Genomic DNA, 25,967 nt, shown 5'->3' with positions numbered 1-25,967 from the left:
ATTCCCCAAAATAAAAAGAATTTCACAGAACTCTAAGTATAACCTTGGTGGTTAAAGCAATAATTAGTACTGAATTCTATCAGATGCCTCATCACTCTGTAGGCCTACGGACAGTGATCAGAAAAGCCCTGTATCAAGTTCTGAGGGCCAATATATCCACATTCCTTTCCTACACAGGCCCAGTAGCAGTTGCATGTGCATTTGTCACCTTAGGACTTGATTACTTCAACTTACTGCATATAAAGTTGCTCAAAGGCTTAGGAAGGCACTTGGTAGCAATAATCTACCCTCGAATACCAGAGCTAGAGAACTAGACATCTGTCAGAGTAACTTGGGTGGCTTCAGTAGTCCCTCATTGATGAGCACTGCAAGACGTCCAGGCATGGAGGTGAGTAGGAGGTCTAAGAGCTCGTGCAACTTCCCCTGGACAACTTCCAACGGAATCTCAAATGTACCTGTCATTCTGCATAGCAAATCTGTCTGTAAGGTAGATATTACATGTACCACCCCTCATCAAGAGGTAGCAACAAGACAGGTGCTGGGATGGAACAGTCCTCCACCTGTAAGTCCTCATCAGAGCCCTGATCATCCCACACAGTCAACGCCACGGCAGCATGAGCTGACAGTGGAGTGGACAGTGGGGAAGGGGTTCTAGCTCTGGACTGGGGTGCAGAAGCTAGTCTTCTGGCTTGTAATCTCCATAGTGCTCAATAAGGCCATAGGTTCCAGTAAGTATAGGGAGGAGGCGGCCATGGGGCGGAAACCAAGGGATAGTACCAATGGGATAAAAAAAAATTCGTCCTAGATTCTCACTCTGAGGTGTAAGGGTTTCAATACCTAGACCACAGAGAATGTACTGGAAACTCCTCGTTGCTATTATCTGAGCCTGAGGAAGAGATGCACTCCTCCCCTTGTGGGGCTGGAGCTTGAGTAGTTGGGAGCACACTCAGGCTGTGCTCGGTACTAAGCTTGGGGTATCAGACCATACCTTTATTACCAAAAACAGTGCCCAGTACCAAAGAGGCCATAAAGTAAGGCTATGATTTTGTCACGGAGGTCAGGAAGTCACCGATTCCGTGACTTCAGCCCCCAGGGGTAGCCCTGCCACCCTCAGCCTACGCGGGCAGCAGGGGAAGCCCCACTACCTCTGGCCCAGGGGGAGTCCGCAGCTCTGAGCCGCGGGTGGATGGGCACCGTGGAGCTCCGAGCCGGCCCCACAGCTGCCCAGCGGCTTCCCATTTTCATAGAAGATCATATAGTCCAACCCCCTGCTCAAAGCACGACCAATCCCCAATTTTTGCCCCAGATCCCTAAATGGCCCCCTCAGGAATGAACTCACAACCCTGGGTTTAGCAGGCCAATGCTCAAATTCAGGGACAGGTCTTAATTGCCCAAGACCTGTTTGACTTTTACTAAAAACATCCGTGACAAAATCTTCACCTTAGCCATAAGATCCCTTGATATCACACAGGTTTCAGTATCAAGTACATTAGTGCTGCAGGCAGGCAAATGTAAGATGCCTGTACCAGAGATATCAGTAACAGGGGCTTCAATGCAAGGGGTTTGTACGTGGTAATTTCTGACTCAGTGGAGAAGTTGGTCCCAGTGTTCTGTGACTGATGCCTAAGTGGGCAGCATAGGGTCCCTTCTTGGGCCTTGAACTACTCTTCTCAAATGTAATTCAAGGGTATTTCTAGTTTCTTAAGGTAGGACCCAGTGATGGAGGTCTAGACCTCTTCCCCTTAGAGATTTAGTCCTCCTTCCTCCCCCCAACCTCTGAGGTTTTAGCAGCTGTGGAGGATGATTCTTTACAAGTGCCTGTCTAAGATATAAAACCGAGGAGTACTTGTGGCACCTTAGAGACTAACACATTTATATGGGTGTAAGCTTTCGTGGGCTAAAACCCACTTCATCAGATGCCCAAATAAATCTGTTAGTCTCTAAGATGCCATAAGTACTCCTCAGTTTTTTTTGCTGATACAGACTAACACAGCTACCACTCTGAAACCTGTCTCAGATATATAAGCCTAAGAGCCAGTGGAAGCACTCTGAGAAGGAATAGTCAATATTTTCACCCCCAGCTGCTTCAGGATCTGAAGAGAAGCGCAATGATCTATCCAGACAAAACAATTCTGAGCAAGACTTTCGACTTTTGAGTTCTTTGAGAATGATTTACAAATGGCACTTCTGTCTTGTATGTACCCCTCACCATGTCACAATAAGACCTCATACGTCCATCAGAAAGAGTCATTTTTAAGCCTGGAGGTGTGCATTCAGTCATAACGATAGGATCCCAGTACCAGGAAGTCTCACAGACAAAGAAAAGGGCTGCTTCTTATAGTAAGAAAGGAAACAAGTGAAAAATAGCTCAACTAATCCTTTCTATTTACAATACAATGGATTGATCACAGTGAGGGAGAAACTCACTGGTGGTTCCAACTCATAGCCACAGTAGGGACAAGGAACTAAGAGACAGCTGGGGTCACCCCACCCTTTATGCTCTCAGATGGAAGGCACAAGGACACTCAGGGAGCAGGCGTGGCCCCAAACAAATACTGCTGACCAAATGAATCCAAACTCAAGTTCATGGGGTGCAGATGCTCAGATATTGCAAAGTGGACAAATTCACATTTTTGGTCAAGGAGCATCTGCAACAAAAATCTTTTCAGCAGTGAAATGTTTCATGGTACAGCATTGTTCTAACAGAGTCAATTTAGAAAGTTGGCCACACTCCTGGTTTAAATATTGCATATCGTAAAAAGTTAAGCCCACACAACATCCAACCAGATGACACCTCATGTATGCTGATGTAATACCTAACGAGCAAGTTAAGGACATGTCCCAGCAAAGGACTAAAGTCAACATGACAACACCCCATAGCATCCCCCATTTAAGGCTGAAACATGTTTCTCTGGTCCATGCTGAATTCTATTAATAGTTCTTTCCAAACTCTAATTAAAACCGCTTTCTCAATCTATTGTTTAATGTCATTACCTTCCTAACCCACCTGTCTGTGTGGGGCTATCACATACATAGAATAAAGAAACATTTAAAATGCGGAAGAGATGGACTTAAGAGAAAAGAATTGGCTAAACAACAATTCAGGGGGTACATATGACAGGTCAAGCATATATAACGTATGATTGTAAAAACACCCAACGGGTATAATTAAGAGTTATGGAATAAAAGTGAGAAGGGATCATTTATGCTGAACTTCACAGGAAGCTTCTTGACAGATCTATTAGGCTGTGAAGTAGTCTCCCAAGGAAAGTCTCAGTGCATAGGTCAATTAAAGCTAGACTGGACAAAGCACTAGTAAGTGCACAACAGGGAATAATCCTACATTAGCAGGGAGATTGAGTAGATAAAAGACTTTTCCCATCTCTCACTTGTGAGAAAATATGTACTCCACATTTAGAGACAGTAACTGTGGAACAGGATAAAGGAAACTTGCCACAAATATCAAGTGATACTATATACCCTTCCACAAGAGTTTTATCCTCCTCATGTGACATGGCTAAGTAAATGAACCCCACCGTACATCTCTTCTGCAAGAAACTGACAATTGATCCCAGCATGGATAGCAGGAAGAATGGAGTAGAAACACTGGTCTTAGTTAGACTTAGTTATAGCAACAAAAAGGGTAAAGAATGTCTAAAGGACAAGCAAGTTCAGGTTAATAGAGGGCTACTGGGTGCAAGGTTTAAGTTTTCTAATACTGTCACCTCCACATAAGAACTTACAAGTCAGGGAATAACGTCCTCAAAAACAAGCCAATTTTCACAGGTGTGTGTTTGTGGCTTATTAGGCCTCTAAAAACCATGTCAGCCTTCTCTAACTCAGTCTCAAACTGCTGACAGTAACCTGATTCATCAAGATTAAGAATGTTTTTGTATTATTCTGCACCCAGCCTTGCAGTCCTGTTACTTATAGGAAAATTACCCTTGACTTTAATGGAAGTTTTGCCTGCATGAGAACTGCAAGATTGTGCTCCTAATGCTAACAATATGATAAACAATATGGTGATCAAAGGGAGAAATTCATGTCCTGCTTCACAGGCAGAGTTGCAACATACAAAGGCCTCAAGAATCCATCAGTACCCAGTGACACTGTAAACTCTACAGGAAAAAAAGATGTACTTTTGACAGCAGTCAGGAGTATTCAGAAGCTATAAAACCAACTTTAATGGAGAAGTTCATTAATGTTAACAAGTAGGACTAAGTAGCTGTCTATTAGAAGTAGAGGATTGGGATAAAAAAAGAAGTTTGTATCTTACCTTTCCAAATGATCCCTGACCAAGAACCTTAAGTAATTCAAACTGTGCGGGATCTGCTTTCTCACACCCTTCTTTCACATGATGGGTAATAGGAATTTCTTTCACATTTCCTTCATCCTGTTAAAAAAAATGAGGTGGGGCGGAAAGAGGGAGGAAATCAGCACAACACTGAAAAGTATTGAAATAGTTATCTCTTACAATATGTATATACAACTACCGGCTGCATTTGCAGATAATTATTGAAAGGGCACTAATGTTATTTTTATAATTTAACAAGTCATTTTCCTTACTGTTCATATATATTCTCCTTTAGGAATCCTGAACTTGAAGTCTGTTTCCTCACCAAATTCCCTTCCACTAAGACAATATTCTTTATGGAAGGGTTGTAACCATATTATGGATTGTAACCATTACAAATTTCCCCAGAAGAAAGAAATTACAGCATCACAAGGCTGAGATGGCACATCCATTCTAAATCCCTGGCTTCAGTTCCATTTAGCTTTCTCAAAAATAATCATCTGGGGCTGAAATTTATGCTTGGCCTTGGCCAAAATATTGTTAATTAAAACTTACTGGCGATTCCCTCATCCTTCTGAATTAACTGAGAATAAAAGGAAGAGTCCAGAACAAACAGCAAATGAAGTTATTGACCTGAACAACAGAAGGATGTGCATCACTTGGTGACAGTCAACAGAATATGAATAGTCTATCTAAGCTAAAGAATTCTTCATGGAAAAGCCACCCCTGTGATATGTAAAACAGTTCACAGAAAGATCAGTCTTTGCTGTGATCAGTTCACTCTTTTCAAAAGTTGAGTACAAATCTGAGGTTGGGTAGGAGATTCACCAGGTCTTCAACTACTCTAGCTGCTTCTTGCAGGGATGGCACCTTCTCTAATAAGCAGTGCAGATGACAGTATGGAAATCTGTGTGTGCAGCACGACAAAGCAGCTACTATTAAGAAAACCCTGGGAGCCAAGGTGAAACCAAATGAGATGATGTACTGTTGATGTATTTAACCCAAGGTGAAAGAGAGAAACTTCTGGTGAGCCACACAGTTAGAATATCAAATAAGCATCCTTCAAATGAAGTTAAGTGCTTAGGTCTACCACAATAACAGAAAAGGTCATTTGAGCCTTGAAATATTTGAAGGTGGAAGAGATCGGATCGAATGAGAAAAATGCTGAAATTTCTTGAGCACTGCAAGCAGAAGTGAATAGACTCCAGAGAATCTGGCCTGAACTGACATTGGGCTTACTGCTTTCAAGTCCTGGAGGTGCCCAGTTACTACCCACTTCCTCATTATTAGTTCCTTCCCATGCTCAGAAGCTACGTCTTGAGGGAAGATAGCTAAAACTCAATACATACACTATGGTACTGCATATGGGGGGGATGGGAAGGGGAAAGCCAACCCTGCCTTTTGTGGGAGGACCGGCTTTCTGGCATCAAAATTTTTCCATGGCCAGTTTGAGGAATGGGAGAGCTACTGCCTAATATCATGCATCAAAGCTTCCAAGGTCAGATATAAAGAGTCTCTTGAGGCAAGAACAGATATGGAAACTCCCAGATGATCTGTGGAAGCTCTGCTGATCCTGATTTAAGCAGGAAAAGCAGTGCTTCCTATAAATAGACAGTCTTTCTCCTTAAGGTCTTGATTCAAGGCCTCCCCCACAAAAGCCTCTTCTTTGTCAGAAGCGACAATAAGATGTTGTTTTGTTTGGAATCCCGACAGCCATATTCAAAGCTAGAGGGTCCTTCTACTCATATTAACAGGCAAAAGTAAGAAAACTGTGTGCATGCTTCTGGGGGAAGTATCAAAGTCAAAATCCAAGGTTAGGAGTTAACTCATTAAGCTTTATGCCCAGGCAAACAGGTTAATTTTTTCCTTTGGTGCAAGAAGCTACAACTGTAAAGTTAACTCTCTGTTTTGTGACAAGATCATTTCTCCTTTAACTATATTAAATGCCCAGAGACTTCATTAATACAGCAATACGGTCTCCTATTGGTTTCTTGTGCCCTTCCAGAACAAGAAGAGTGGCTAACCTTAATTTTCTGAAAGGTAGAAAATACAAAGTTAAGATGCATTCCAGGGGTGGCATGTATCTTAAATCTGCTTCTTCAGGAGCTGGCAACAACCACTGGGAATGGTTCAGTAAGGATGCTGCAAAGGTTAAACAAACAAAGAAAGCGGTAGATTGTCCATCTTTTGATGTCTTGAAACCAAGACTGGATGCCTTCATTTTCCTCCTTTCACCATTCCCTCCTTAAAGGTCAGCATGGTTTCATGCTCAGAATAACTGATACATATTTTGTTTTATAAAATGCCTCATAACTGATTTGAAAGATCTTTTCCCAATGTAAGTCACCAATACACTGCAATTGTCTAGGCACATGAATCTTGCCAGCTTAAAGAGAGTAAGAACAGAAGAGAAAGGGATGAAAAGAAGAAAAAATAAATCAAAAAGATCTTTTTTTTAAAGAATCACCACCACCCCCTCTCAGTTGTAGGAGAGCACCTATTTCCCCTTTTGTGGAAGTGCTGGGAGTGGTCACTGCTACTGAAGCTTATGAATAGCTGAGGTGGCATCTTCATAATGCTGGCAAACAGTTTGAAAATTTGAGTGCAGGAACAAGTCAAAGCAGGGGGATTATAGGAGTGAATAGAGTGATTTGAACACATAATAAGATTAGTAAGAGATAATTGTACATCTATAAATACTTGTATCCTGACTAAAAACACTAGAGTACAAAGATCCATACATTGTACAATTGATAATTTTGCAAGCTAGATACCCAGAACCAAAGTGTGGAGGCAGATGGGGACAGTCCAGTTATGCATCAGGAAACGTACCATTTCTGAAAAACATGCTGTTTCACCAAAACCGAAATGTTTAGCAGATATGTTTCCACAAAACTTTAGTTGGAAAGGTTTCTGAGTCCGAGGAAGAGAGAGAAAAAACACAGTTTAGCTCAGGGGTTCTCAGAGTGGGGGTTAGAAGAACAAGTGCTCAATTCCTTTCTTTTCACCTGTTAAGCTGGGGTGGTCAAACTACAGTCCGTGGGCCAAATCTGGCCCGCCAGCCATTTTAATTCAGCCCTTGAGCTCCTGCTGGGGAGCAGGGTCTGGGGCTTGCCCCACTCCGGCGCTCCAGCTGGGGAGCAGGGTCAGGGGCCACTCCACACAACTCCCAGAAGCAGCCGCATGGCCCCACTCCAGCTGAGTAGCAGGGTCGTGGGCCGCGCCACATGCCTCCCGGAAGCAGTGGCATGGCCCCCGCTCCAGCTCTTACACATAGGGGCAGCCAGTGGCTTCCACTCTGCACGCTGCTCCCGCCCCAAGTTCCGCCCCTGCAGCTCCCATTGGCCAGGAACCACAGCGAATGGGAGCGGACGGGGCAGTTTCCAGAGCCACCTGGCCACATCTCCGTGTAGGAGCCGGAGAAGGGACTTGCCGCGGCTTCCGGGAGCCATTTGAGGTAAGGGCCACCCAGAGCCTGCACCCCTGAGCCTCGCCCCAACCCCCTGCCCCAGCCCTGATCCCCCTCCAGGTCTCCAAACCCCTTGATCCCAGCCCGGAGCACCCTCCTGCACCCCAAATTCCTCAACCCCCCCACCACACCCCACTCCCCCACCCCAGCCCAGAGCCCCTTCCCACACCCTGAACTCCTCATTTCTGGCCCCACCCCAAAACCTGCACCCCCTCCTGCACCCCAACCCCAATTCTGTGGGGATCATGGCCCACCATACAATTTCTATTCCCAGATGTGGCCCTCAGGCCAAAAAGTTTGCCCACCCCTGTGGTAAGCTAAGGAAGCACAGCACAACTTACTACATTTCCATACCCTCCACTTCCATACCACCCCTCAGTGTGTTCTGGTAGGAGCAGTGGCAAAGCTACTTCATTTTAAAGAAGTATGGCTCTCTCCATCAGCACAAGGAAACAGCAGCTGAACCACACTGGTGCAAAATCCCTAATGTAGACAAGTTCTAACATCCAAGCGCCAGTCCATCCAATACAAGAACCAAAATCGCCTTTCCAACTGGTTTTCATTCTACACATATTAGGAATTTAAGGCTATGTCTACATTAGCAAGCTTACAGCAGCACAGCTGTACTGATGCAGCTGTGACGCTGCAAGATCACTCATGTAGCCACTCTATGCCTACAGGAGACAGCTCTCCCATCTACATAATTAAACCACCCCCAATGAGCAGCAGTAGCTATGTCAGTAGGAAAGCGTCTCCCGCCGACGTAACACCATCCACACCAGCACTTCTATCAGTGTAATTATGTCGCTCAGAAGGGTGTTTTTTCACATCCCTGAGCAACATAAGTTATACCAACAAAAGTGCTAGTGCAGACATAGCATAAGTTTTGCTTTAAAGGCAGGAAAGAAATACTAGCAGAATTCAAGTTGCCTGGTGACAGCAAGAATTTCTTTAGTTATACATTTAACTGCCTAATAAAATCTTAAATAGCTGTTGATGCTTCACATTAAGACAGAGAAACATTTTACTTAGAAGCCTTTCTATTTCAACATCACTGTCTTCATTTTTGTTCCTTAATACTTAGAACATTTGCATGAAAACAAATTTCTTAAAAGTTCATCTGCTCTTATGTTTATCACCCACCTTGAATCATTATCCTCTGACATCACAATTGGTTGCTGTGGAAACTGACAGTTATTAAACGGGGAACTCAGGAGAAAAATTTGTTTTTCATGCTAATGTCAATTAAAATAAAGAAGAAGTCAATTATAAAGGATGCTTTATAAAGGTAAAATATTTATTTTAAAAAGCAGCTTATTTTATATTTAGTATTCTCTACTATTAGAGAGTTGCAACTTGGCACCCTTGCTGGACATGCAGAGACCTCTGCAACACCCGTGTCAAAGAATGAATAGATTAAAAAAATGATGCTCGGTTTTACTTTTTGGTGCATAAAAAAAATTAACAAATTCCAATGCTACTTTTATAAATTTCAATTAGGTGAAGCAACTACCAAAGTGTGGTACATTTGCAGTGTATTTGCTATAGGCATGTCTACACAGTCAGTACATGGCAAGCCAAGGTGTGAATCTACAACACACTAATTGCTGTGCAGATGCTCCTATCAGGCACTAGAAGTTCTGTAGTGCACTCTGACTTTTGGGAGTAGCTTCGGCAAGTTAGTTTGCAGCAAGACAATGCACTATAAATTCACACTCCGGCTTGTGCCCAGTAACTTGCCCTTTGCAAATACATTTCACCACAAGTATAATTCCACATAATCTGACCCTGATCATAAACTTTAAATTTTAATATTTTTCCCCAAAGGGTCACTCTCAGATTACAAGTTTCCCCAACAAATCTGATATAATTAAAACTGAAAATTTCTAAATGCTCATTTATTTTACACTATTCCTCTTTACGTTCATTCAGGTTGAACACTGAAAATATATTAACCCGTTTCTATTTTATTTCTAGTCTAGTCTCCCTCGATTACAAATCTGGTTAAGTGGTTTTGTGCTTTGCTGCCTGGGCAACAACATCCATTTCAGGGCTTAGCATGTGCCAAGCCTCACTGACTTGCTTGCTTACATAAGAGGTAGTTAGTTTCAGCTTCTTAAAGTGGAGGTAATCCAGCACCTACAGCAATATCACTATCAGTTTTGGCTTGTTGCTCAATAATTTATTTACAGCATGAGGGGAGGGTGGCTCCAAGCGCTTCACAATCGGATCAAGCAAGCTCTGAGAGATTCCTTTAGTTCAGGTAAAGCAAAGGGCTTTGACACAACCTACTGCTCATCTCCGTTTACCATGTGGAACAGATTTCTACCAAATTGGAGTCTGTTTATTCCATTGTGCTGGAAGATATACAAACAAAATAAGAGTTGCTGCCCCAGGCTTACAATCTATACCACTTAAAGAAGACTCAGATATTTTGGTAGTAATGTAGTAGCACACATACTGGCTATTATTACATATAAGGTCTATTTGACACCTCTTCTCCAGGGGCCCATCCAGAAGCTATGGATATCATATTTGCTGAGAAACTACTTTTTCCATTATAAATTTAGGCTTTTTACTGTGGAGAATTACTTAGTTTGAGATTACTCTGAAACCTTAGTTTGAGATTGATTCTGCACGGAAAGTACCAATATTCAACATGTTTTGGGGATGTAACTTGACAAAACATTGGACAGGATCTGTCTTTGGTACAGTATTTCTAAAAAGGCCATCTTCACAGAAAGGTCAAAATGACTATATCTTTGTTTTCAATAGGCAGGTTACACAACTTAGTATTTATCTTATGGGACTGATAGACACTTCAGAAGATGTACAGTCAAACTACCAAAACAACTACAGTAAAAAGGGTGACTGATGTTTTCAAAGTCAAAATAGTAATACATTAAGCCCTGTCACCCAACACAAGATCTGCCATAACTGACCAAACAATCTGTCACCAACAAAATCTGGTCCAATAAAAGGTATTACACTTCACCCACTTTGTCTCTCAAACAATCCACACAAGTTCAGTATCCCTGTTCTAGCACCTGAAGCTTCAGAGGGCATTGAAAACCACTTCATAAAAGCATTTAATCTCTCATTTAACGTAGTATAGAGCAAGAAAAAGTTCTTTCCTAATCCTTGCCCGTGAGTAGCTCATGCCCTGAAGCTTGACAAGTTTTCTCCCTTTCAAATCAAACTAAATTGACTAAATAACCTGGGCTAGATCAATCAAAATATTTAAATTAAGTGGGTCTTGGAAGATTCACAGAAAATTTAAGAATTCCTAGTTAGCAGCCCAGGATCCAAAGAGCCCAATAAAAAGAAACAGGCCACGATTTTTTAAAATGATAGACTTAATTTTTGGGCACCCAACTTGAGACTCCTTTAAGGAGCCCATTTTATAGAAAGAGCTGAGAATCTTCCTCTGAACCTTGAGAAGCAATGAGGCGTAGAGACATAATTGCAAATGAGCCCTGTCCCCAATAAGAAAAACATTTATCGAACTTCAGATGCTTGCTTTGAAATAAAACATCAGATATGTAGCTTGCAGGCTTGTGGCCAAAAGATTCACGCCAGGTATCTTTCAGAATTGCACCTATAAATATCAACAGCAGAGTCAAGCTCAGTACAGGACTTTTCTACCTTCTCCTCAACCCCAAAGAATTGAAAAGGGAGCATTATACCTCGACTTAAATGGAGATTTTATGAGCCAGTCATCTTGGCAAGCTTATGTGTTACTTATGAGGATAAGAATGATCAGTCACCATCATCAGATATTAAGTGAACAACTTTGTGGAGTGCAGGCAGCACAAGATATAACATCATAAAATGGAAATGGTCGTTGCCCAGTTTAAATCTGATACACATCCTAGGCATACTTCTGATCAATATTTGGGAGCAAGATGTATACTTTCATGCCTTGATCAGGAGAAAACCTGGAAGAAGCTATGCTGAAACTGACGGCCATAAACCAATCTGATAATCTGGAGAAGGGAACATTTTCCAGAAAAAAACATGAATCATCATCTTCCTGAGATGCTTAGTCAGTTTTCAAAAAGGTCAAAAATGGGGTACAGGCCTGCTTTTTTCTTTGGAATAAGAAAACCGGAATTAATCTCTTTGCTCTATTATATATCTACGGTAAAATCAACAGTTGAGATCATCCCAAGGAAATGAAAGATTAGGAGGCCAGGTCAAAACCCAGCCCCTTTCCAACTGGAAGGCAGCCTCATTCAGTTATCTCCAATTGTTTATACTGCTTGCTTTGTGGCTCAAACCACCGTGCACAACTACTACAGTGGGTAAATCTTTTAAAAGGACTTCCCCACGGCTCTATGCAAGCAATAAGCATCCAATACTATATTCATCAAAACGTACTTACATTGTAAGAATATGGTTCTCCTTCTTCCATAGGCTCATCCACCATTTTAAGACCGTTCAGCTAGGAGGGAAAAAAGATTAATCAGCAGCAGCTACGTTAGAGAGACAGGAGTAAGTTAGAATAGCATTACAACCCAATTCCAACAGAAATACTTTCATTGCTAATCTGATTAATATTATAAAGCAAGCAAAAATGAAAGTTGGGTTTCCTTTTGGATTGACAACTGCAATTTTGAACCAGGTCAGACTACAAAGAGACAGCTGCTTATTCATTTAACAAATTGCTTTGTAAATTTTGCTACGTTGTGTTGATTGACTAGGGATTAATTAAAAATAGAAGCTGTGCACAACACTTATGTCAGACATTGCGTACAGTGCCTTCCCCACTCTTGCTAGGAAATGTCTGCCACACAGTTTAAGAAACTGTAGTTTGCCAGTGAGCTAATTTAGAGTTTAAGAAGGAAAGATTATGAACAGGTCTTAGATTTATCGAAGAAAACATGGAAATATTTATCAAGAAGTTAAAATCAAGTATAAATTCTTTGTGTACTAGAATATTTTGGAAAATAATTTGAGATTCCATAACTATATGTCCTTAAAATAATTTTGAAAATTTTTATACTCGTCATTATTCAATGGATCTAAATCAGTGGTTCTCACACTAGGGGCACAGCTTGTTCAGGGAAAGCTCCTGGCGGGCCAGGCCAGTTTGTTTACCAGCCGCGGTTCACTGCTCCAGGCCAATGAGGGCTGCAGGAAGAGCGGCCAGCACATCCTTCGGCCCACGCCGCTTCCCACAGCCCCCATTGGCCTGGAGCAGCGAACCGCGGCCAGTGGGAGCCGCGATCAGGCAAACCTGCAGACACGGCAGGTAAACAAACCGGCCCGGCCCGCCAGGGGCTTTCCCTGAACAAGCAGCACCCCTAGTTTGAGAACCACTGATCTAGATAATTCTACCTTGGCAAACTGAGTAATTCTCAAACTTTGTGACGTACTACCATTTCTAATGGAGGAATTGAGGTCTACAGGATTTTTAAAAAATTAGGAACAAAAAATTATAGATGCCACAGAGAAGGAAACTTGTCTGTGAACAGATCATTTTAAAACGGCTGGTATGTAAAAAGAAAAAGAAAAATAGGAGTAATATTGTGTAGATTTAATACCAACAATTTGGAAGAAATGAAACTAGTTTAATTAAAACACTACCCCACCTGTAACAAATCTTCCTTTCTCGGCTTCTCAACCAACTAGAAGTACAGTAAGCCAACATACTAAAAACATGTAATTTATAAAATTAGTAATGTAGATGTCCTGTAGTTAAACTTTTCCTCCTCACTAACAAACACTAAATTTGGCTTAACAGTTGAAACTTAAGAAACACAAAAATAAAAGGATATGCCCTGCTTCAACATGCAATGTATTAATTTAAAAACTGGAAAAACCTGGTGAAAAGGGTGAGGCCAATTATTCATTTTGATATAGCAATTACCATGCAATTCAAAACATTAGTAATTATCACAATATCTCCACCCTCATGTGGCACACACATCACTCAGGAAAATGTTAAATAATATAAATTATGAGAAACATATTAGTGAACTAATATTTTTTATTTCTGGAAATGAAAATTCAGGCAATACACTAGGTTACACAGCTAAATACAAGCCAGATTTTAAATTTTACCTACTCTTTTTGGCCTATCTAAAATATCAAGAGAAAGAATAGGATGTTTACCAATACATCTCTTCCTTCACTGTTGCATGTGATTTTTAGAAGAGGTTTAATTCTTGCAGTAGTGAAATCTGATGCAAACTAAATCTGAAATCTGGTTAGCAAAATGCAACCCAGAAAAAAGTGGTAGTATTCTTTTTTTTTTTTTTTTTTTTAAATGTACTCAAGATGCTGTTCATAGCAAAAGTTGAGGTTTCGGCTAACTTCGGTCTCTTCCTAGTGTTTTTATTTTATATATCTTTTTTATCCGAGTTAGTTGATTTTTTCACATTAAAGTATCTCTTAATCTGACCGCTGGTTAATCAGATGCTAGCCAGTTCTGCCCCCTCTTCCTAACAATATGAACAAACTCCATTTCCTCAAGACTGCAGATCCCTATGCCACTACCTGAAGGTTCTGGATGCTTCCAAAACACTTTTTAAAACAGCTTGCTACTGAACTGTACACAAAAAGTCTTAAGTGAGAAACTTCAGAGGGGAAAGTTAACATGCTACCTGGAGCTGTGCATGCGCACGTGCATGTGCACATAATACAACTTCTCTCTTACGCACTCCACCGCTTGAGATTTACTAGACTTATCAGGTTTTTTTATTATTATTATTATTATTTTACTTTTAAGTACATTTAGTGTTCATGAAAATTGCCATAACAACAACTCTGGAGAATGAACACTGTTTATCCACAACAGAAGTACAATTCAGTATAAGCGGAAGCTTACTCACGCTACCCTGTTCTGGAGGGGCTGTTGAAGGCATCAGGTGTTACTATCAATCGCGACTGGAAAGTAAAAGGCTTTGTATTTCATATATGACACTCAAACCAAACAACTACTAGTTTTAGATGTTTTAAATAATACAGATGTACATATTATTTTCTCCATAAAAGACTTTTATTAGATAACATTTTTGTATGCAAGCCACCATTGCAAACAATGGGTTAGTGATCTTGTTATTGATCTGTGGACGTTCTATAAGGCACTCTGATATCAACAGTAAGGTGTGGCCAGAACTTCAAGCCTGGTTACCTAAAATTAATCTCCTGAATCTGTATTTAGGCACCTACATTTTAGTGGCCAGATTTACAGGCATGCCAAGCACTTATAGGCCCCCATAAGAGCTCAACTTTAGGCAAGCAGGTATGAAAACTTTGGTGAACGCCTAGATGTATTTTTCCCCCTCAAAATACATTATGCTGTTTGTTCAGCATACTTTCCACACATCCTGCATACCCATACTTTTGCATTCCTGTCAACTCATATACAGTAAATTACTGAATTTGATGGCAGGTAGTCAAAAGTTACCTTAATTAGCAGTTTCCTGTTATATGTTTTGTCTCTCCAGTATTAGTTTTTTCTGTCCATTCTCTCTTTCTTTATTGATCTTTAAAACTCGCTCTATTGGGCCCAGTGAAGTACACTAGAATATGCCACATCCCAAGTTTCTTGCTACTAAAGCACAGTTTCACTTACTGAACTCTGTCAATGTGGCTGACTACTGAGACTTCATAAAAAACAAGCTTTTGGATCACCAAAAGTTGACTCACCTGCAGTGTGCACTTTTAAAATAATATTTAGTTCTAATATTTTCCAGATAAGCTATCAGATCAATACACATTAGATAAATGACTGCAAATTTAAAGACTAAAAGGTTGCAAACAAACATTTTCTATCATCCTCAAATTCTACCTCTCGTCAAGTGTTTACTAGAGATATATCCTTTTAGTTTTAACTCTGTACACTAACTTTTTAGTCCAAAGAAATATTCAAGTTTATAAACCTGGTTTTACAGTCTGACATTGTTGGAGACTACAATGCTGGATTATTCACTTGTGAATTATAAACACCATCCCTCAAACATATCCTCAGATAAACTCATGGACTGCAAGACACAATCCAAGGAGTTTTAAACAAGGGCACATAAACTTCGTGCTATTGACCTACAAAAAGTCAAAATTATGATAAAGTGAGTCACTAGCTTTTTAATATTCTGTAGAATTACTTGTATTCAGCAAAGGTTTAATATTCAACATTAGCCATTACCTTACCTAAAATGTTATACAGCAAATACTAAATAAAATATCAAGCCTAACTCCCACCCGTAAAGAAACACAAAAAAATACTAACTTGAATTCTGGCGTTTCAGATTACTTTTTTCAGTAGAAGTTATTACTGGCAAATGGCTTATCCACTGAGATATATTCAGCTATTTTTAATAAAGTTTCTGATTGTTATATGCAAAGGATAAAGGAATTATTCTAGCCCATCAAGTAAATAATATGTATCTATTTAGGGGGGCACAAAACTAAATTTAGAACATCTAGATCCTTGGGTGCATTTATCTTCAGAAAAGAAATAAATATGTGAACTAGAAAATATAGGCTAATCCTTTCACAGGCAACTTGTGAAAGGAAACAACGTAGCTAGTGAGAACCAACAAGTGCCATCAGAAAGAGACAGTGGAATCACTCAGCTCTTCAGTATATAACTTCGTTGTAATTATTAAAAGGCTGAAAATATTAAACCATCAACACAAAAGCTAACTGCAGCAGTACTTTTCAGCAAACTGTAAACATTTTAAAAGATGCTCTAGGTTGCTGGTTAGTACAGATTAAAAGAAACCTCTGCATACAAAAAGACAAGACTAAAATCATATCCTATAAGCCAAGACAATACTAATGGTGAAAACTTACTTTTTCAGATGAACAGCTTTGAAGGTCCAACCAACCTTTCAATGCCAAACTGCCTGTCTACATGAAGTTAAAGTGTAATTTGCTTTCTAATTTAAATACATTGCTACAGCTTCAAGTGGATCCCGTGACTGGTTGGGAGTGCACTGTATTAATTTGGGAGAATACATTAATTTTTTTTTTATTTCCTTTAAAATCAAGCCTTTTGGCTACGTAGGATTTAGTCAACAGGCTGAAATATGTCTACTACAGTAAAATATCACATTACACAACAGCCTGAGTTCCATAACTCCTCCAACAAGAGAAACTTTCAATGTCATCAGAGGCCCCTTAAAAAAAAAAAAAAAAAAAGATAGCCACAGTAGTTCTAACACTACTTAAATGTCTCAGCTTGTTTAGTGAGTTTTTTTGCTTTAATGTGCCTGGAGGTTTTAGCTAGAAGAAGAGAAGAACAGAAGTGGAGCATTCCAACAGGTTGACAACAATTCCAAACCATGAGAGAATCCAATTCTCAAAGGTCAAAAACTGGTTGGATTACCCCTCTACTTAAAATTCTTCATTTTGTCTTTCCAACAGAATTAAAGAATAAAAGAAAAATCAAAACAGCAGAAGTGGGCATTTTATACATGCAATACCACCGGGGTGCAGGAATAAGATCTACAGTCAACAAGGTAAAACCACCACATATAAAGGAGAGCTCATAAGTTTGCAGCAACAGGTAAAAACATTGCATTTAGATTACGTAAAAGTTTCTGCTAAATACTATGCTTCCATGAAGATGGTCTTCACTCTTATAATACTCCTGACCATGCTAAGTGACTGCAACTATATTACTTAAGATTTACAGCTTCCCTAACATTCTTTCAAAGGGACACAGGATGAGCCAGTCCTTTATTCTGCAAAAGGGATAGGATTTTTACAAACCCACATTAATGTTTTAAATAAAATGTGTCTACTGAAATGTCAGTTATTTTGAAAAGGTTTTTCAAAAAAAAAAGTATTCTTTCTTTTTAAATAAAGCCTGTGCAGAACTTGCCACATTAGTGAGATTCAAAGGACAACAATCTTGTTAATTAAGTTCCTGAGATTTGTTTGGGAAATTCCACATTTCTGTGCACAGGCAGAGACCTGCCCCTCCCCCACTACCTAGAAGTTTCTTTCAGCAGCAATTGTTTCCTTTTTGATTACAGTGACTTGCTCTTATTATAAAAGACGCATCAACTGTATCTGTACCCGACTGAAATGTCATTATTGTGGTATCCGATCACCTGAGTTGCATATGTTAGCTATCTTATAGTACAGGTTTTGCATGCTTCCAGAAGGGGATGTAGGTATAAGATAAGTCTCACCTGACACTGTTAAGTAGGTCTGGATGTAAAGCAGGAATTCCATTTTACAAAATATTGAGATTTTGACATTTGTTTTCATTCTAATGTGGAACAAAAACAGACCTTTCAAAAATTTTAGCAAAAAAAACCAGAAGCACCCCAGAACAAACATCAGCCCAATGACTGCGGCATTCACATAAGATATGGGAGACCTTTGTTCAAGTGCTGTTCTGGCTAACCACCGACTATAAAATCCTTTCTTTGTATGAATAGTTAAATATTCATTGGGCCAAAGTGGAACAACTGTAACTGTGGTTATTGCACTCATCCGAGATGTGGAAGACCCAGGTTCAAGTCAATCATTCACTGGGCTACTAGCTATTGTGGGATATTTCTGTGTCTCCCTCCCACCCCCTTCCAATTGTTTTGTTGAAACCAATACATTTCCAAGAAAAGATTTGTTTAAAAAAAAAAATCAATACTTTCCACCAAGAAAAACACATTAAAAAAATTCCTAACCAGCTCTAATAGTAAGTGACCAAATGAGGAAATGAATTATGGAGGTTATTAGGGTCACTATACATGGAACTATGAGTCTTGAATAGAACCTCTGCAATACCTGGAAGGACAGATGAGACAAGAAGGAGGACGGTCTAGTAGCTAGGACATGAACCTGGGACTCTGGTTAAATCTTCTGCTCCACCAGGGCTGTGTAACCCTGAGCAAGTCACTTAGTCTCTCTCTGCTTCAGTCTCTATCCATAAAAATGAGGATATCACCACCTCCACTCATGGCGTATCAAGAGGATAACTACATTAAAGATTGAGATGTTCAATACTACAGTAACGAGGACCATATGTTTACTTTAGGTAGGTAGGGAAGATTTGGTCTGTGTAGCTCACAGCAGTCTATGTAGCTAAAAGATGTTAACATTTTTTAAGTCCTTTGTATACGATACATATAACTAAGTTATTGGGGAAAGTTACAAAATGTTTGGTCCCTGATCTAGTTCAACTGTATGAAGGATGGATGGGATCTCACCAGGCCCCACAACTGCATTAAATCCCTGAAAAGCCCAAAACCAAGGATTTCACCAGCTGTAAGGACATAGTAAGGCTCCTTCCACACTATAAGCTTTAACTAGATTGGGGCAGCTGCACTGTAAATGTGTCCCATATCAGTTATAGCGAGGGCCCTGCATAAATCATGATTTCACAGAAGGCATGGATGTGAAAAATGCACTCAAACTGTTATTTTAATTTTGTTTTTAAAGATAAATGTCTACAAAGTCTTTAATATAATAAAATCACCTTTGCTAGTCAATTTCAAGGACAGAATGAATTTCACAAGTATCCTTAGTCAAAATGAACTAAGTTCACTGGTAAAATTCATTCCATCCTCAAAATTGGCTAAATTTAAATTGAAAAATTCTTTGTCCATTTTATGATTAAATACTGTTCTATAAACTGTCTTTCTGTGTATGGAAGGAAACTGTGGTCCATAAAGGAAATTCAGAAAAGAGCTAGAATAGCACCAGGATGATTGTGTTTACTGAGGTTATTGAAAGACAGAGGATGGACAATGAAATAGGTAAGATTTAAAGTTGATGGGGATGTATTTAAACTTGTTCCTTAACTTAATGAAGGGGTCTAAATATGTAAATTAGTTCATATCCCAGATGACAACTGTGTTAACTAGCATATAATGATATTCCCTCAGCTAGAGCTGCAGCAAAGTTTCTTGTAAGCTATCCTGGTGGACTACTTCAAGTAGTCTAACTGAAAAGACCAGCACTGGTCTTTTCAGAGGTTCATACTCCACAACAAACAATTCCAAGATAAGCTCCCCCAACTTCTAAAGCAGTAAACAAAAACAGTAATACCAATTATTATAGTATGTAGTTCCACAACTAGCATTAATTCACTGGTTTCAGATACTGTTAAAAGTATTTGTGTGCTTAGATATTTTTGTAAAACCTGTTCTCATTTATGTCAGTTTTCACAAAGTTGTCTATCATTGTGGGGCCTGAGCACTGACATCAATTCACAAGTTATAAAACTACTACTATGCCTCTCAATTCTTGTATCTTCAAAAACAGGTTATAAGTCTTGTAAACTTTCAGCCAAACACAAATTTAGGTACTTAATTCACCATCCCAGACTGCCAATATTCATAACAGTTGTATGCCTAGTTTCTAGATACTCTGCCAATAGTGTACACCAGTCTTTACATGGGTCAGTATTTATCAAAATATGAAAAGAACAAATTTAAAAGGATGTCTTATAAACAGCAGCCAAAATCAAAGTGATGCACACTTGTTTCAAACTGATACAACAATAAGCACCAGAAAAAAAAGACGCAGAGACTTGGCACAACAACAAAAATAGGAAGGCTTAACTCATATACATAACAATATTTGCCTTCTCCAAAACTAACGGCATTACCCTAAGCAAATATCCCTTTTTTTATGGTTGAATAATTTCATTTCTGGTCACTGTTATTCTGATTTTATTTCCTTGTGGATTTTAACCAATGAAGAGATAGTTTTCCCATGTACATATCTATTCTTCAAAGAGCTTACAGTATGGACAAAACAATTTACAAAACTAATAGATGCTAACTGAAGAGACTGACAGATGTAATAAACTCAATTAAAAGACATAGGATTTTGAAGCTAACACTAATTCTAATTTTGCATATTACCACCTTTAGTTGATTAAAGGTTGATTAATACCCAATTTAAGTAGCTCTTTGCATTTCTTAATTCATGTGATGTTTCCAAACAGAGAGAAATTTTCAATTCCCCCTTACTCTCTTCAAAAGAAAATGCTAAAGTAGTGCAAGAATGCTGAAATAGTATCAAAACACAAAAATGCAATATTAGTAAAAGTAAATTATTAATTGTAATGACATTTTTAAAGATTGACCTTGAAAACTGAATATATGTTGTAAACAAACAAGTTTACTTATGTTTCTTAGTAGTGCCAGAATTTGCTTGTCTTCTGTGTGTATCTGGCTAGCTTCTCTAGAATCAGTGAATTGTTCAATATAACCTAATTATTCAAAAACACTTCACATCTAAAAGACCCAACCCCACACAACTTCTTGGAGAGTTACAGCTTTTGGTAGGTGTATGCAGGCCTTCTTGCATTTGTACATAAAACTGTTCTCTTTACAATTAGCTTTGACATTCTAAATACGTCTGTGGGCATAAGTACAATGTTCATTTTGCTTAAACTGCCTGACCTAATAGACAATGCAGTAAGTTTTCCACTTTTAACAACAACCATGTTTGCTGACTAGAAGATGCTTTTAACTTCTTGCCAATCTTACAGGAACTTTATAACCCAAGTATGTTTTGGTATGAGCCCTTAAACAGAGGGGTTCATACTCAACAGGATTTCTGGTTTTGTTGAATGAATTATTTTAATCAAAACTTGCCTTAGTCTGTTCCAATATGAGAAAGTCAAACATTTGTTAATGATGCTTTACAAGATAACTAGAAACGCAGAGTGAAATAGATTTCCTAGTATTATCTTACACTATTTCTCTATGGAAACACACAAAAGCACAATGAAACACATCCTACAGGTTTAATTAACCTTCAAAAATAGAAGCATCTTTTGGTATGAGTAATGATGAAATTCACTTCACTTATCTTTAAAGTCAAAGTGGCCATAGATTCTACAGACACTGTAAAGGTGACCTGAAAAAGAAGTTATGCCCTATTTCTTTCTTTAATGTGTATAAATAAGATTAGAAAGATGTCCTACCTCTCCCCTCACAAAAATGTCCACTTTTTTGTTTAACGTAATTTCAATCCTTGATAACTGTTTCCAAGGGAGAGTCAATGGACAAATAAAGCAGTACATCAAAGAAAACATATGTGAAACTCGATAGGAAAGAGTAAGTTATTTTTATTTAACATGTTGTTCCACATTTAAGTAAAGCTCCTGAACACCCAGGTAGATAAAAAGTAGTTTCTTTTTGTTTTGGTAAAGATTTGACACTAAGTCCCTTTCAATAAGAGCTTTAAAAAGCTCACAATGTACATATAAAGAGCTCTGTCATACCACCTTTCAGGTATTTTATACATCATAAAGAAACAAATACAGGGCACAACCTCTCCTTCAGATTGCTCCTAAATTGGCTGTAGAGCCAATTGAAATGAATGGATAAGACGTAATTCAAGTGAACCAAAAAGTCAAATGAGGAAGGCATGAACCAAACTGAGAATCTGGCTCTGACTCTGCAATTGTATCTGGACAAGCAGATCCTTGCACTCACATGAAGCTCCAGTATTTCCAATGCGGATTTGGCTAGACAAATCCAACTGTAGGATCAAAGCCAAATTCTCAAAGTTCCATTCATGTTCTCATCTTGGGAGACAGATTACATTTGTAGAACTATTAAAAAAAGACATGGCCAACATGTCACTTTAAATAGTGTCCTGGTCACTTTCACTTTCTAGTTCCCATGTAATATACTGTTATTACTGCATAGATATTTATAAGCAAAAACTTAGTTTTCATCTATTTAATAACATGAAAACATTTGTGTATACAGACTGTTGTAAAAATATATTTCATTCGCCGTACATATGAAGCGTAAACTACTTGACAGAGATCCTTAACATCCTTAACTCACTCATTTAGAAGAGGACAGTTTATAGGAAACAGTGTCAGTGATTACTAAGTGACTTCTTATTTTTGTCACAGGAACATAAGAATTACCACACCAAATAAGACCAGAGTCCATTTAGTCCAGTGCCTCTGATGCTTGAGCGGATAAGTGCAGAAAAACTGAACTGGGCAACTCTGAATAAATTATCCACAGGGAAAACTTATTTCTAACTCCTTAGAAGTTGGTTTTATGCCTTAAAACAACAGTACTTCCCATAATAAATATTTTATTTTCCCTCCTCAATTGTCAGTTCAAAAAATAAGTGCCATTTCACTGGAAATGTATTTATCTACCTTAAAACATGGGATAAATTTAGCCAACAAGCGTATCCTCAAAGATAATTTCTGAATGGTCACCTTAAACTATTTAACCCAACAGACTGGAGCACTGATATTAGAGTAAATGACCTGCCCTGAAAAATCTAAGTTATTGAAAAACTACCACTATTAACTCCTTGCAACTCCACAGAGTCCATGGTCACTTTAGACCCTCCAAATCAAAAACATGAAGTGGCATGATGCACTACAAATTAAGGTTAATTCTACACATTTACGTAGAGGATCAAACCCCACCAATATAAAAAAAGATTTAACTCAAAATAAACTGCAGTTTAAATCCAGTTACTGAGTGAACAGGAACTTTCTAAAAGGAACTCAAAAAATGCTACTGTATGTGTGTGATCCAATTAATACAAAATAGTATATTGCAAAATGGTAAATATTTGCATTTTTAGTTTATGAAAATGCAGCTGCAAGGAAATGTCCTTTGTGCATTTAAAACGTAAAAGGAGAATATAAAATAAAGACTGTTAGGCAAACACAATTTGGTTTTAACATCATGCATACTAATTTCTGTTCTGGAATTACAGTGCGTCCAAAAATCTAAGAGAGTAGTATGAATTCATAACGAACAGTTCATTCCCTCCAAACCTTTAATATCCAAGGCATACTTTATGTATGTTTGTACATACGGACACACGCACTGTCTCACTAAGTACAGCCCAATTTACCACAGGTAGTGAGTGAGACCTGTTTTTAGAAGCTTTTACTTAGAAAACATCTTCCATATGTGTAACATGTAAATCAATCCCTCAGACACATACGTGTGATCATTCAGTTCAACTGTCTTACCTGACAACTCTGGAATCCCAGGTTCCAGTGCACTTCTGATTTCTACATTTAAGTGCATAAAATAATAATACTGAGCTGTTACTACTAGATAAATACAGTACTAAATACATATATAAAAATTACACAGTGCAGCTAAATCGCATTTGGTGCTCCACTTCTGCCTAGGTCTCTGTTTAAGAGGAAGTAAGGAAACTGTAAGGCTTAAGCACTATTTAAACTCCTCTAGCAAGAGCTTTTGATTTTACTCTGCGACTGCTAAGTTCCCAAACCTTTGCTTCATCTCAGACTTCTCCCTATAAATCACTAATTGGCAGGTACTCTATGTTTATTTAACGAGAAATGTGGTAGTAGCCTCTGTATGCAGGCACAAAAATACAGGCTAATTGGTAAAATTTTGCAATCAGAAAAACCCAAATAAATGTCTAACAAAACTATAACAGCAGCAAGAGTGTTTAAATTACCAGGATTGTTTATAGGAAGTCCAATACCAAACAGCATTTTCTTCACCACAACCTAATAGCTTGGCAATTGTTAAGTTAAACACACACAGAACTAAGCACCACATCAAATTAACATCTCACACTCAATGACCACTAATTCATCCAAAGAGAAGCTGACACTGCTATAACTTTGCACGTGTTACAGGTAGCATAAATTCATGAGAGAAGAGGTCTGTCAGCTCCTGCTGAGCCTAGAAACAGTAACCAGCAGGGCTCTGGGTGTAAGGAGGTGGCAGCTGACTGAAGGGGATGGGAACAGTTCAAGGTGGTGGTTTAGGAAGTGACTGGTGCCTCAGGGGAATAGTTGAGGGGATGAGTCGGGGGGAAGTCTCAAGTTCTTTGGGATGGACAGGTTAATGGGCACTTTGAGACCTCAGGAATGCACAGTTCAGGTGATGCCTGAAGGGGCAATTTAGGATGAGTAGGCTCTCAAAATATGAGGTCAAATTCACTGTGTAGCTGGGATCTAGGGGTGGCTAAGGATGGCCAAGATGAGGAGTATGCAGGATCTATTCAGTCTGACTGGGGGGAGCAGGAAGATGAAGAATAGTAGGCACTGGGGGGGTGGCTGGAGGCAGCAGGATTGGAGTAACAGGAGGGACCTAGCTGGGTTGTTTCAGGCAGCAGAATTGGGGTGAAGGGCAAGTGGTCTCTTGGGGGCCAGGAAAATAAGGGTGAGGAACAGCAGAGCTCTCAGGGGAGTCACAGCCACATCTAGGGGAACAGGAGCTGGGAAAAGCAAGATCAAGATGGGGCAGGTGGGCTCTCAGGGGATGGCAGCAGGATCTAGGGGAAAGGGGCACATGGGCTCTTTGGGAGAGCATCCGGGTGAAGCATGAGCAGGCTCTCCGGAGGTGGCAGTTGGGGGCAGCAGGATTCAAGGGTGAAGACACACATGGGCTCTGAGGGGAACTAGAGGAGGAAGAGCGTGCAGAGGAATTCTGGGGGAGGACTGCTAGACTTGGGCTGGGGGGTTGCCAGACTCGGGCTAGGGAGAGCAGGATCTCGAAGTGAAGGGCAGGGAGGCTCTCAGGGGGAGCAGACGGGGGCGGACAGTCTCTTGGTGGGGGGAAAGTGAGCTCTCTAGGGGACAGGACCGGGACGGGGGGTAGGTGGGCTCTCTCAAGCACGGGATCGGGGGGCCGGTGAGGTCTGACAGACGCAGGGTGGAGGGGCTGATACGGACTGACAGTCTCAGGGTGGGGGTCAGGTAGGCTTCCCGCGGCAGATCAGGAGATGAGAGGCAAGGAAGGGCTGAGTGTCTCCGGGGGCTCCAAGCTTTACGCTCTCCGGCCCGCTGCCCCAGCAGCCAGACCCAAGCGTGGGAGTGGGGCGGAGACAGCAGGTGCCCGCCGGGCGCCCCCATTCCTGCTGCGCGGCGCCCGCCCCCGGCCGAGCCCCGCACTGACCTCGCCGCCACTCATGCACAGCTCCATTTTGTGGCAGGGCTCCGGCTCCTCCGCGTCCTCCAGAGGGGCGAACGGCACCATGTCCCCGCGCCCGCTAGCCGGGGAGCCGCCGCCGCCGCTCGCAGCCGCTGCTCATGTCCCGGCTCCGCGGCGGCGGCTACTGCTTCTGCGGCCTCAAGGGCAGCGCGCTGCCGAGCCGGCGGGTCCCCTCCGCCGGCCCATAGAGCGCGGCGGCGGCGCAGGAACTGGCTCTGCTACTGCTGCTGCCCGGCGGGGGCGGCTCCGCTCTGCCCGCACCGCGCCCCCTCCCCCAACATGGCGGCCGGAGAGGGGGCGGCACCGATGCAGCATGGGA

The 25,967-nt window shown here is 40.3% G+C and overlaps 1 protein-coding gene across 3 annotated transcripts in view; it reads right to left on the bottom strand.

Annotated features, from left to right (window-relative positions):
• The window catches only part of RPS6KA6 (ribosomal protein S6 kinase A6), a 73,174-nt gene extending 47,298 nt beyond the window's left edge, over positions 1-25,876 (bottom strand). For 2 of the 3 annotated variants that reach the window (XR_013347081.1, XM_077826059.1), the window contains exons 1-3: positions 25,613-25,876; positions 12,148-12,207; positions 4,277-4,393 (exon numbers count right to left, since the gene is read on the bottom strand). Coding sequence is in view for 2 of the 3 variants with exons in the window: in XM_077826059.1 (XP_077682185.1) it covers positions 4,277-4,393; positions 12,148-12,207; positions 25,613-25,693 (258 nt within the window). In the remaining variant the exon portion in view is untranslated. Of the gene's footprint in view, positions 1-4,276; positions 4,394-7,126; positions 7,208-12,147; positions 12,208-23,703; positions 23,746-25,612 lie in introns of all 3 variants that reach the window. The other variant, XM_077826060.1, reaches the window with a different exon arrangement.
• Between the last annotated feature and the right edge of the window lie 91 nt (positions 25,877-25,967).

This window comes from Eretmochelys imbricata, chromosome 9 (assembly GCF_965152235.1).
Source record: "Eretmochelys imbricata isolate rEreImb1 chromosome 9, rEreImb1.hap1, whole genome shotgun sequence".
NCBI classification, from domain to species: domain Eukaryota; kingdom Metazoa; phylum Chordata; order Testudines; family Cheloniidae; genus Eretmochelys; species Eretmochelys imbricata.
This window is presented reverse-complemented; position numbering and strand designations above follow the sequence as displayed.